Here is a 12,768-nt window from a genome sequence, read left to right as displayed (position 1 = left end):
ACAAATTAAATATATTTTCTAGTTTAGATTCTTCAAAGTAGCCACTCATTGCCTTGATGACAGATTTGCACACTCTGGGCACTCTCAAACAGCTTCACCTAGAATGCTTTTCCAACAGTCTTGAAGGAGTTCCCACATATGCTGAGCACTTGTTGGCTGCTTTTTCTTCACTCTGCAATCCAACTCAACCCAAACCATATCAATTGGCTTGAGGTTTGGTGATTGTGGAGGCCAGGTCATCTGATGCCGCACTCCATCACTCTCCTTCTTCAAATAGCCCTTACACAGCCTGGTGGTGCATTGGGTCATTGTCCTGTTGAAAAACAAATGATAGTCCCACTAAGCACAAACCAGATGGGATGGCGTATCGCTGCAGAATGCAGTGGTAGCCATGCTGGTGAAGTGCGCCTTGAATTCTAAATAAATCACTGACAGTGTCACCAGCAAAGCACCATCACACCTCCTCCATGCTTCACGGTGGGAACTACACATGCAGAAATTATCCATTCACCTACTCTGCGTCTCACAAAGACACAGCGGTTGGAACCAAAAATATCATTTTTGGACTCATCCGACCAAAGGACAGATTATCCATTGCTCGTGTTTCTTAGCCCACGCAAGTCTCTTTTTCTTATAGGTGTCATTTAGTAGTGTTGCTCTGCAGAAATTCGACCATGAAGGCCTGATTCAAGCAGTCTCCTCTGAACAGATGATGTTGAGATGTGTCTGTTACATGAACTCTGTCAAGCATTTATTTGGGCTGCAATTTCTGAGGCTGGTAAGTCTAATGAACTTATCCTCTGCTGCAGAGGTATCTCTTGGGTCTTCCTTTCCTGTGGCGGTCCTCATGAGAGACAGTTTCTTCATAGCACTTGATGGTTTTTGCGACTGCACTTGAAGAAACTTTCAAAGTTCTTAATTTTCCCGGATTGGCTGACCTTCATGCCTTAAAAGTAATGATGGACTGTAATTTCTCTTTACTTATTTGAGCTGTTCTTTCCATAATATGGACTTGGTCTTTTACCAAATAGGACTCTCTATGCCACCCCTACCTTGTCACAACAACTGATTGGTTCAAACGTATTAAGAAAGAAAGAAATTCCACAAATTAACAAGGCGCGCCTGTTAATTGAAATGCATTCCAGGTGACTACCTCATGAATAGTTTTTATTTATTTAACTAGGCAGGTCAGTTAAGAACAAATTCTTATTTACAATGACAGCCTAGGAGCAGTGGGTTAAGTGCTAGAGCAACAGATTTGTACCTTGTCAGCTCGGGGATTCGATCTAGCAATCTTTCAGTTACCGGCCCAATGCTCTAACCACTAGGCTACCTGCCACCCCATGAAGCTGGTTGAGAGAATACAAAGAGTGTGCCAAGCTGTGATCGAGGCAAAGGGTGGCTAAATTGAAGAGTCTCAAATAAAAAAATATATATTTGTTTAACACTTTTTTGGTTACTACATGATTCCATTAGTGCTATTTCATAGTGTTGACGTCTTCACTATTATTTTCCAATGTAGAAAATAGTCAAAACAAAGAAAAACCCTGGAATGAGTAGGTGTGCCCAAACATTTTGACTGGTACTGTATATGCGAGAAAGACAGAATAAAACTCCCTCAGAGTGTGTGGAAACCCAGCTCTCCCCGGTTGCATAAATGCTTGTTAAACCTCGGGATAGTTTTACCTCGGCGGCGCTTCTGAGGCAGACGCCTTCACATCGTCACTCTCTTGGCACTCTTTTAATCCAGGCATATTTTTTTCACCACTCTTTCTTTTCCATAAGAGCAGTCATCGATCTTCATTTGTCACTTAACCTCCATGTAGATGAGGAAGGGGAGTATGTGTGTGTGTGTGTGTGTGTGTGTGTGTGTGTGTGTGTGTGTGTGTGTGTGTGTGTGTGTGTGTGTGTGTGTGTGTGTGTGTGTGTGTGTGTGTGTGTGTGTGTGTGTGTGTGTGTGTGTGCGCACAACTCTTTGATTTCCTATAGGCCCCCTGGCTGCAACCCCAGATGCAAATTGAAACTATTTGCGTTGAGGAATAAGGGGGCAAACATGACTATCGACTTCAAGAGTCAATATCAACTGTTAATGAAACTTTGCATATCCTACACTATAGCTTGGGGTAATGAGACAGTGGCAGCTACACACAGACTCACACACATACTACAGCTTAGGTTAAGAGATGCAAACACACACACACAGCTTATCATAAAGAGAAGCCACGTCTGATAACCTGCAATGTCTGACAACCTGCAGGGCTGCCAAATGTTTCGTCTGAAAACACAGGAAGAGAAACACCAAAAAGTAAGCAACACATAGCTTACATCTGTTCGTAATGGAACCCCCCACTATATAAACAAACTGGACAGGCGGAGGACAGGTATCAAGGTGATGCAAGAGAACATGCAATGCAACCTACACAATGCACTGATGCCTAAACCATCCCTGTTATAGGACACTTCTACAAGACTCATCGAAACTCAGCTTAGGTCTGAGGCTCACCGCAGCCATTATCTAGCAGTGTTATTTTGCCTCGGCAACTTCGAATTGATTAGCCAGGTAGTCCATTTGTCTGCTGCCCCCCCCACACCCCTTCTAAATAATTGAGTTAATACTGCGACTGGAGGTGTGTGTGTGCGCGCGACCGAATGTGTCTGTGTGTGGGGACCCGGGCTAATATCAACTTGATTACATCAAGGCAGCTGCGGAACTTGACACTTGCTGAATTTGTCAGCATTAATCGGCGGGGCCCTGTCACTAGATCCGTCAGCATCCCAGATAATTATGGAGTCGGGCTAATGATGCCGCTAGCAGGCTTGACGTCGAGCGAAGGGAGGAAGCTTAACTTTTTCCCCCCCGCGCTCCCTCTCTCGTTCGGTTGATAATTAAGAGACTCATCTCCTTTTGACTGGGGAGATCATCACTGGAAAAGGTGTGATTTTATGGAAAAGGTGTGATTGTATTGGTCGCAGTTTCTTGTTTGTCGTTGAGGTGATGAATAAGTATCTGAATATTATGGAGTTTATCCTGGGTAGGTCGTACAATAACATGTTTGCGTGTAGAGGTATAGAAGATAATTGTATTGCAAATCAACACTTACTGTATTGCAAGTGGCAAATGGTACTATTACAACAAGACAAGGCCTCAATATCTTACCACCCTTGGAGAGAATCTCGGCATTGGTGATGACGTGAAAAGTGACATTCTGCGCTCTTGTAGTACAGGTTGCATCAAAGTACAAATATCAATATTTTGTTTACATATTTAAGTAGCATTTGCAGACAGTGGCAAACGGTCAGTTTGTGTCACCCATAAGCTATAGTGTGACAATCCACTGTATATACACACAAAAGCATGTGGACACCCCTTCAAATGAGTGAATTTGGCTATTACTGACAGGTATATAAAATCAGGCACACAGCCATGCAATCTCCATAACCAAACATTGACAGTAGAACGGGCTTCCTGAAGAGCTCCGTGACATTCAACATGGCAACTTCATAGGATGCCACCTTTCCAACAAGTTAGTTCGTCAATATTCTGCCTTGCTAGAGCTGCCCCGGTCAACTGTAAGTGCTGTTATTGTGAAGTGGAAACATCTAGGAGCAACAACGGTTCAGCCACAAAGTGGTAGGCCACACAAGCTCACATACTGCAGAGCGCTGAAGCACGTCTTATGTAAAAATAGTTTGTCCTCGGTTGCAACACTCACTACCGAGTTACAAACTGCCTTTGGAAGCAACGTCAGTCAGCACAATAACTGTTCGTCCAGGAATTTCATGAAATGGGTTTCCATGGCCGAGCAGCCGCACACACACAAGCCTAAGGTGGAGGAGGAATAATGGTATGGGGCCGTTTTTCATGGTTCGGGCTAGGCCCACCTCTTTAGTTCCAGTAAAGGGAAATCTTAACGCTACAGCATACAATGACATTCTAGACGATTCTGTGCTTCCAACTTTGTGGCAACACTTTGGAGAAGGCACTTTCCTGTTTCAGCATGACAATGCCCACATGCACAAAGCGAGGTCCATACAGAAATGGTTTGTCGAGATCGGTGTGGAAAAACTTGATTGGCCTGCACAGAGCCCTGACCTCAACCTCATCGAACACCTTCGGGATTAATTGGAATGACGAGTGCGAGCCAGGCCTAATCGCACAACATCAGTACCTGACCTCACTAATGCTCTTCTGGCTGAATGGAAGCCAGTCCCCGCAGAAATGTTCTAACGTCTAGTGGAAAGCCCTCACAAAGGAGTGGAGGCCGTTATAGCAGTGAAGGGTGGGAAGAGCAGGTGTGCACATACAGTATATCACAAAAGTGAGTACACCACTCACATTTTTGTAAATATTTGAGTATATCTTTCCATGTGACAACACTGAAGAGATGACACTTTGCTACAATGTAAAGTAGTGAGTGTACAACTTGTACAAAAGTGTAAATTTGCTGTCCCTTCAAAATAACTCAACACAGCCATTAATGTCTAAACTGCTGGCAACAAAAGTGAGTACAACCCTAAGTGAAAATGTCCAAATTGGGCCCAAAGTGTCAATATGTGGCCACCATCATTTTCCAGCACTGCCTTAACCCTCTTGGGCATGGAGTTCACCAGAGCTTCACAGGTTGCCACTGGAGTCCTCTCCCACTCCTCGGTCACGACGTCACAGAACTGGTGGATGTTAGAGACCTTGCACTCCTCCACCTGCCGTTTGAGGATGCTCCACAGATGCTCAATAGGGTTTAGGTCTGGAGACATGCTTGGCCAGTCCATCACCTTTACCCCCAGCTTCTTTAGCAAGGCAGTGGTTGTCTTGGAGGTGTGTTTGGGGTCGTTATCATGTTGGAATACTGCCCTGCGGCCCAGTCTCCAAAGGGAGGGGATCATGCTCTGCTTCAGTATGTCACAGTACATGTTGGCATTCATGGTTCCCTCAATAAACTGTAGCTCCCCAGTGCCGGCAGCACTCATGCAGCCCCAGACCATGACACTCCCACCACCATGCTTGACTGTAGGCAAGACACACTTGTCTTTGTACTCCTCACCTGGTTGCCGCCACACAGGCTTGACACCATCTGAACCAAATACATTTATCTTGGTCTCATCAGACCACAGGACATGGTTCCAGTAAACCATGCCCTTAGTCTGCTTGTCTTCAGCAAACTGTTTGCGGGCTTTCTTGTGCATCATCTTTAGAAGAGGCTTCCTTCTGGGACGACAGCCATGCAGACCAATTTGATGCAGTGTACGGCGTATGGTCTGAGCACTGACAGGCTGACCCCCCACCCCTTCAACCTATGCAGCAATGCTGGCAGCACGCATTCGTCTATTTCCCAAATACAACCTCTGGATATGACGCTGAGCACGTTCACTCAACTTCTTTGGTCGACCATGGCGAGGCCCGTTCTGAGTGGAACCTGTCCAGTTAAACTCTGTATGGTCTTGGCCACCGTGCTGCAGCTCAGTTTCAGGGTCTTGGCAATCTTCTTATAGCCCAGGCCATCTTTATGTAGAGCAACAATGATTTTTTTTATCAGATCCTCAGAGAGTTCTTTGCCATGAGGTGCCATGTTGAACTTCCAGGGACCAGTCAGTATGAGGGAGTGTGAGAGCGATGACCCCAAATTTAACACACCTGCTCCCCATTTACACCTGAGACCTTGTAACACTAACGAGTCACATGACACCGGGGAGGGGAAATGGCTAATTGGGCCCAATTTGGACATTTTCACTTAGGGGTGTGCTCACTTTTGTTGCCAGCGGTTTAGACATTAATGGCTGTGTGTTGAGTTATTTTGAGGGGACAGCAAATGTACACCGTTATACAAGCTGTACACTCGCTACTTTACATTGTAGCAAAGTGTCATTTCTTCAGGGTTGTCACATGAAAACATATACTCAAATATTTACAAAAATGTGAGGGGTGTACTCACTTTTGTGATATACTGTACTTTTGGTCATGTAGTACTCTCTTATATAAACGGCACTTGCGTTACATAGGCTACCGATTGTTTATCTCTAGCCTGAAAATGGATGAGGTACAGAAAGCCTACCCTGGACTTGAAAGTCACTCCAAATTAGAGCGTCTTACAAAATAAAAACACACCCAAAATGAGAATGAAGCTCCCTCCCGGAGATCAAATGACTGCAGCAAAAATTGCTGCTGCTCGAATTGCACCGCATCGAACGGAACTGCCAAAACTAACAGATGCAGCTATGTTGTTCCAAATGGAGGAGAGCTTGATGTATACTAACTGGCCATTATAGCAACAAGGTACAGCGCCCTCCGAGGGCCTAGAAATCACCACTAAAGCAGAGACCTCCATTTTAAAACAGTGATATTCAATCGCCTTTCAGTAAAAATTTGGCTAGTTGTTTTCACATTAAGTCTTTCCCTGACTGCATTGTGTGTTTGTGTCAAGATTTTAATTTCACTTAAAATATGTGTTTTGAGTTGTGTGTGTGTGAGTGTAAGAGTGTGTGCGTGGGGGTGCATTTTTCAGTAAGGAAGGAGACTGTCACACAAACACACAAACTAGTTCTTGTCACAGTGTATTGATGGAGACCACCATATGTCACGCACGGGAAATAATGGAAAGACGACGCCTGCCAACTTTTGATTGAGCATTACTGCCAGTGATGCATGTGCCTTTCACTAAACAGACAATTAAATCAATATTCAAAAGCTGGATGGGAGTCGAGCAGGGAGACGATGGTCGGTTAAGTGCACACGCTGCTGGGTCAGATAATTCAGCAGCCTTTTGTACATTTCAGTGCATGGTAAAACTAGGCTAAAGCATGCAATATATTCCCCTCCTGTTACGTGTACACATTGGATACGGGCATACTATAATGAAGTGCATTGCAGTTTACCAGTCCCAAATAATGTTTTTGCTCTGGGTAGTTGCATGGGCCAATTTAGTACATCGATTCACGACAGTCTCAAGCCATTGTATATATTAGGAGTTGACTTTAGCTGACATGCGTAGTGACAAAAACCCTTGTGTGACGGTTACCATTTTTTTTACTAGTTTATCCATTACGTACTTATATCAGAATATCATCACATGTATATCTCTGCAGTCAAGATGAAATCACAGCCCCACAGAGTTCAAAGTCTCTCCTTCCCAACCTGCTTAACTTCACATTTCCAAATACTGTTTAATATTCTAGAACTGTTTTGTTCAGCAGCAGTCGGTAATGCCTGAACTTCAAAGGCAGTTTTCTCATTAGGTGACTGGTGGAAATCCCTTCAATCATTCACTGTTCTAAGAAAAAAAACACCTTCAAAATGACAAGCTCAACTCTGGTCTTCTTTCATGATACTTCATAAATATACCTAAGTGTCAAAGAAATCATTGTGCATCTCACCAAAAATATACACTATATAAACAAAAGTATGTGGACAGCACTTCAAATTAGTTGATTTGGCTATTTCAGCCACACCCATTGCTGACAGGTGTATAAAATCGAGCACACAGCCATACATTCTCTATACACAAAGAGTGGCAGTAGAATGGCCTTACTGAACAGCTCAGTTCAACGTGGCACCGTCATAGGATGCCATCTTTCCAACAAGTCAGTTAGTCAAATATCTAGCCTGCTAGAGCTTCCCTGGTCAACTGTAAGTGATGTTATTGTGAAGTGGAAACGTCTAAGAGCAACAACGGCTCAGCTGTGAAGTGGTAGGCCACACAAGCTCACAGAACGGGTGTAAAAATCATCTGTACTCGGTTGCAACACTCACAACCGAGTTCCAAACTGCCTCTGGACACAACGTCAGCACAAGTACGGTTCTTTGGGAGCTTCATGAAGTGGGTTTCCATGGCCGAGCAGCCGCGCACAAGCCTAAGATCACCATGCGCAATGCCAAGCGTCGGCTGGAGTGACGTAAAGCTCACCACCATTGGCCTCTGGAGCAGTGGAAACACATTCTATGCAGTGAAGAATCACACTTCACCATCTGGCAGTCCGGCGGACGAATCAGGATTTGGAGGATGCCAGGAGAACGCTACCTGCCCCAATGCATAGTGCCAACTGTAAAGTCTGGTGGAGCAGGAATAATGGTCTGGGTCTGTTTTTCATGGTTCGAGCTAGCCCCCCCCCTTCCCTCCCGTTAGTTCCAGTAAAGGGAAATCTTAACACTACAGCATACAATTACATTCTAGACAATTCTCTGCTCCCAACTTTGTGTCAACAGTTTAATTAAGGGAAGGCCCTTTCCTGATTCAACATGACAATGTCCCCGAGCACAAAGAGAGGCCATACAGAAATGGTTTGTCAAGATCGGGGTGGAAGAACTTGACTGGCCTGCCCAGACCTCAACCACATTGAACACCTTTGGAATTAATTGGAACGCCGACTGCGAGCCAGGACTAATCACCCAACATCAATGCTTGACATCACTAATGCTCTTGTGGCTGAATGGAAGCAAGTCCCAGTAATGTTCCAACATCTAGTGGAAAGCCTTCCCAGAAGAGAGGATGCTGTTACAGCAGCAAAGGGGGGGACCAACTCCATATTAATGCCCATGATTTTGGAATGAGATGTTCAACACACTATCAAAGCTGAAAACAAAAAGTGTGCACTCTGCATTGGCTACTATAACCTCAAATATAATCTAGGTGAGTACATTTTTTAGAGTAGCCTAGTGAATCGGGACAGAGCAGCCTAGAGAGTGTGGAGTAGCCTAGAGAGTGTGGAGTAGCCTAGAGAGTCAGGAATATTGTCAACATACTCTTAAGAGTATTGGGGTGTTACTTTCTGATCTTGACACGCCCCAGCAGCCTCCCTCCGCCTCCTTCCCTTGTCCCTCCCCCTTGGTCATTAATCGCAAAGTATTTACCCCTGCTTGGGAACTTTGCTTTCAATTAGTCTTTTCTCCTGCTTCTCGACAGGGGCCAAAGTTGTCCTTTGAGTGGCTCAAGCTGTCAAGCGCATGCGTGTTTCCATGGTGAATGATTTACTGATTATTATAAGGAATTAATAGATCAAAGGCAGTCGCATGACAGGCGATCAATCAGGCATCAAATCAAGGATGGCAATCCACGAGTGGAATGCAGAGACTCAAACACTAGATAAAATGAGCGAACACACGTCCAATTGCATTAGGTCTATTATCTGTGTGTGTGTGTGAACGTTCAATAGGCCGATGGGGTTTGACAACATATATGTGAATATGAACCTGTGACTGGAAAGTATTTCCATAATCTACAGGCTGGTAAATACTTTTTTTCTGGCCAATTTGAAAAAAGGTGTAACATTTATGTCCTTTTGGTTGTAAGCGAAATATGTATAACACAGAAGGTCCGTTATGAATATGTGTATATTTAGGGTTATTTTAAATAAGGATGGGAAACGGCGAATTTGAGAGGATTTTACAGGGAACTTGAGGAAACGAGACTTCAGGGTTGTGCTTACCTACGGACCGCCTTGGCGCTTGCTGCTTTCTCCTCGGCATGCTGCTGGTAGACTTTCCGCTTGACTTTTCATGCAGAGACCAAAATAAAAGACGACCCAAGTGGAAACCAGTGCAACGAAATCAAAGCAAATATCTCTTCGTTTTGTCCTTCTCTTCAATAGAATCGGAATAGAAATGTCGATTCCCGTTCTTTGACTGGCAAAGGAAGTCTGAGCGTCGGTGAAAGTATTATTTTTTTTAAATAAAAATAATTAATCTTTCCGCAATTGTTTGGCAAATGTCAAGAACCCAATAGCATATCTCTAAACAAAAATATATGTTTCTCTATTGATGTTTTGAGTAGAAACAGAGTAATAACTCATTGCATGATGATCAAAAATAGCAAGACCTCCGTTTAGGTTTCAGTATAACCGTGGAGAACGTGGACAGCAGCCAAAGCCTCTTCAATCCCGCCGTGCTTCCATGACAACAAAAAAAAGGATTCCACCCCTAGAACGACACTTTATAACAGATTTTCGCGTAGAAAGTAACAAAGAAGTCTTTCAATGTATTACAAACTTCCACGGCGATGGCTAACGTTCCAAACTGTTTCTGCACAGGTGCTGTTCGGTTGTTCAATCTCTGCAAGTCGACACAAAATGGGAGAGAGAGCTGGGATATGGACATTAGAGGGTTATGTCAATCAGTCCGTGTCAGTCAGTCAGTCATGATAGCCACGGCAGAAAGCTCAAACGGCTATGCCGCCAATAAGCTACTTTCTGTCTCTCTTCAAGCGACCGAAACACCCAGAGCTCGATTCGGATAGCCTATTCCGACGATACTCACAAAAATGATGTCCTTTCGGCTTTCATGTGGACAGTTGATGTATTACTGCTCCAAAGACTTTTCATAAACAAGCGAAACGCCAACAGCTACTCCACGAAAGGATTACGAGTGTGGACCTATTGCTTATGTTTTACTCCAGATGGCGAAGCGGGGGTCTCGTCTCCGCAGTGAGAAATATGTGTCGCACATTGGGGGGATGCGCGACTGATCAGACAGGCTCAACTGATAGACAGACACATCGAGTTGCCTTTCCTGCCTCTCCGTTACTCCACCCCTCTGGAAGCGTCACTCTGACAGTCAGAGCCCACCGTGTCAATCTTTTTAATTGTTCTGTTTTTTTCTCGCCATTATTTTCTACAACAGGATTATAAAACAGCCCCTGTCCAGTGCTATGCTGAATAAAGTGTCTCCACGTCCATGCATTATGATGGTTGGTTTTCAAATTCGTTTTTAGCATACGAGACAATAAGCCAACAGCGTAGGCCTATGTCTTAGGTTATTACTGCCTTCGTTTTTGCATGGACTGCAAAATAGAACATAACAGTGACAGGATATTCTGTAGGCTATTCTGTTCTGCTATTCTTTTCTCTTCAGAATTGCATTCTTTCTTGAACTTTTTAGGCCATATATTAGATTGCAGAGCTTCTGTAAAGGTATTTAGCATTTTTTACCTCTTCAGTGACACCCTTAAAAATGGGCATTGAAAGTTGCAGATTGATTCGCTACACCTTGCTAAGAAGTGACTGCTTCGCATGGGAAGGGGAGGGGCGCCGAGTGCACAAGTCCACTGTGACTGCAACCGTGCACTGCACTCCATCCCTATTCATTACTTATTCATCAATTTCTAACATTCACTATGTTATTAACATGCTGATACAACTGATTCTGCCCGACCGCATCGAGAAAGAGTGGCTATTTGTACAATAACTGATAGCCAAGCTGTTGAAAGTATTCTATACCTACGACATCAAGAGAACCCCAATTGACCGTGCAGTTAGTTTTCCTTTTATTTTTTTTATGAGATGCTCTTTGGCTACTGTGTGAGTGCATCTGTTACCTAATGCACTTTTGATGGCGCTAAATAGGCTAGCCTATAACTTGGGTGACATTGAAGCTGTGTTACGTTGCACAGCAGTATATACGCACCTCTCTACCCATCACCCCATGCAGCGGATATTTGGGAGAATTTCCCAGCGCAGCCCAGCTTCCATCACCACCACGGCCTCTGGTTCTTGCAAATGCACCAACTCTATACAAATTCTCGGGCGCACGGATGTGTCTGTGAGAGACGGATTAACTTTCCAACGCCCGGGCTGGCGGCCGGCAGACGAACCTTGCTTAAAACTGACCCTGGGTGAGTTCTCGGAATTTGCACCATATGTTAGCCTCTATCTGTTCAAGTTTCATGACGCACGACTTCACTCCTTTTTTATGTTAGATATTTTTCTCAAGTCAAAAGTAACAAATTATTAACCAAGAGACTACTGTCATCGTTTTACCCACTAAAATAAAATCCTTACTTCTCAGTGTGCGACATTCTTGAGACATTGCCAACGTGTTATCAAACTGATCATACGTGGTTGTCGGAAGAGGCTAATAATGTGGCAATATTTTCAAGTACCGCCCCAACATCTGTCTATCTACCCATCCCTCCATCCACCTCGGCATGCCTGTCGCGATTGATGTTTCTTACATCACTAATCTTCAATCAGATAGTGAGTGTATCGGGATGTAGAGCTGACAAGGACAGTTTTATGCACATTATGGACAGAGCACGATGTTATAGGAGCTTTTTCATAGTGAATAGGCCTCCTGAGTTGTTAAAGATTATACGACTTCTCAAGCTGCGTTTACAGTTGTAAGTGTTCAGTTTTACTATTGGAACATTTTAATTGTAATTTCATATTCTTAAGCTGCATTATTTTACACAATTGTTGTTTTTATTATTGTTGTTATTATTATTTTGACAGTGTAATTTGACATAGGATACCCATGAGCTGTGTTAAGTTAACACTTTTTGGTCAACAGTCAAAAACAATTAATATATGTTTTGTGTTACTTAATATAGATGTTTACCTTATGGAATTCTATTAATTTGATCCGATGTTGAACCATGCAACCTTTCACCCTGCCTTAGTTGTACGCCCCGTCTAGTGTGCAGTTTAGCATAACAGCGGCGTCTTATGTTTTCTTTCTTGTTTTGGATTCTTTCTTTTTCTATAAGCTGTTGCTTGCATTTTTGTGTGTGTGTGTGTAATTTAGGTATAGACAAGTTGACAGAATTCAGAAGTTAGACTATTAGAAATATGACACTCTTCAACCAAAACTGTGTCGCATAGTGTATTACATTTATTGTGTAGAGCTTAATTTGTTGCCCGTTATTCACTAGTGAATGCTCTGACGATAACAGAACCCCACGCAAAATGTATTTTTCAAGGCAAAAACCTGTTCAGAAGAACTTTTACCACAGGTTCATAGTGAATGAAAACACTTCTAGACAATGCTTTCCTCCTCATGCTAAATAA

The 12,768-nt window shown here is 43.6% G+C and overlaps 1 protein-coding gene across 1 annotated transcript in view; it reads right to left on the bottom strand.

Annotated features, from left to right (window-relative positions):
- The window catches only part of LOC124043450 (teashirt homolog 1-like), a 34,136-nt gene extending 23,619 nt beyond the window's left edge, over positions 1-10,517 (bottom strand). Inside the window, exon 1 of the mRNA XM_046362052.1 lies at positions 9,418-10,517. Within this exon, the coding sequence (XP_046218008.1) occupies positions 9,418-9,457 (40 nt within the window). The 5' untranslated portion in view covers positions 9,458-10,517. The remainder of the gene's footprint in view (positions 1-9,417) is intronic.
- Positions 10,518-12,768: the final 2,251 nt, after the last annotated feature.

This window comes from Oncorhynchus gorbuscha, linkage group LG09 (genome assembly GCF_021184085.1).
Source record: "Oncorhynchus gorbuscha isolate QuinsamMale2020 ecotype Even-year linkage group LG09, OgorEven_v1.0, whole genome shotgun sequence".
Classification (NCBI taxonomy): Eukaryota; Metazoa; Chordata; class Actinopteri; order Salmoniformes; family Salmonidae; genus Oncorhynchus; species Oncorhynchus gorbuscha.
The sequence above is the reverse complement of the archived record's forward strand: the minus strand, read 5'-3'. Positions and strand labels throughout refer to the sequence as shown.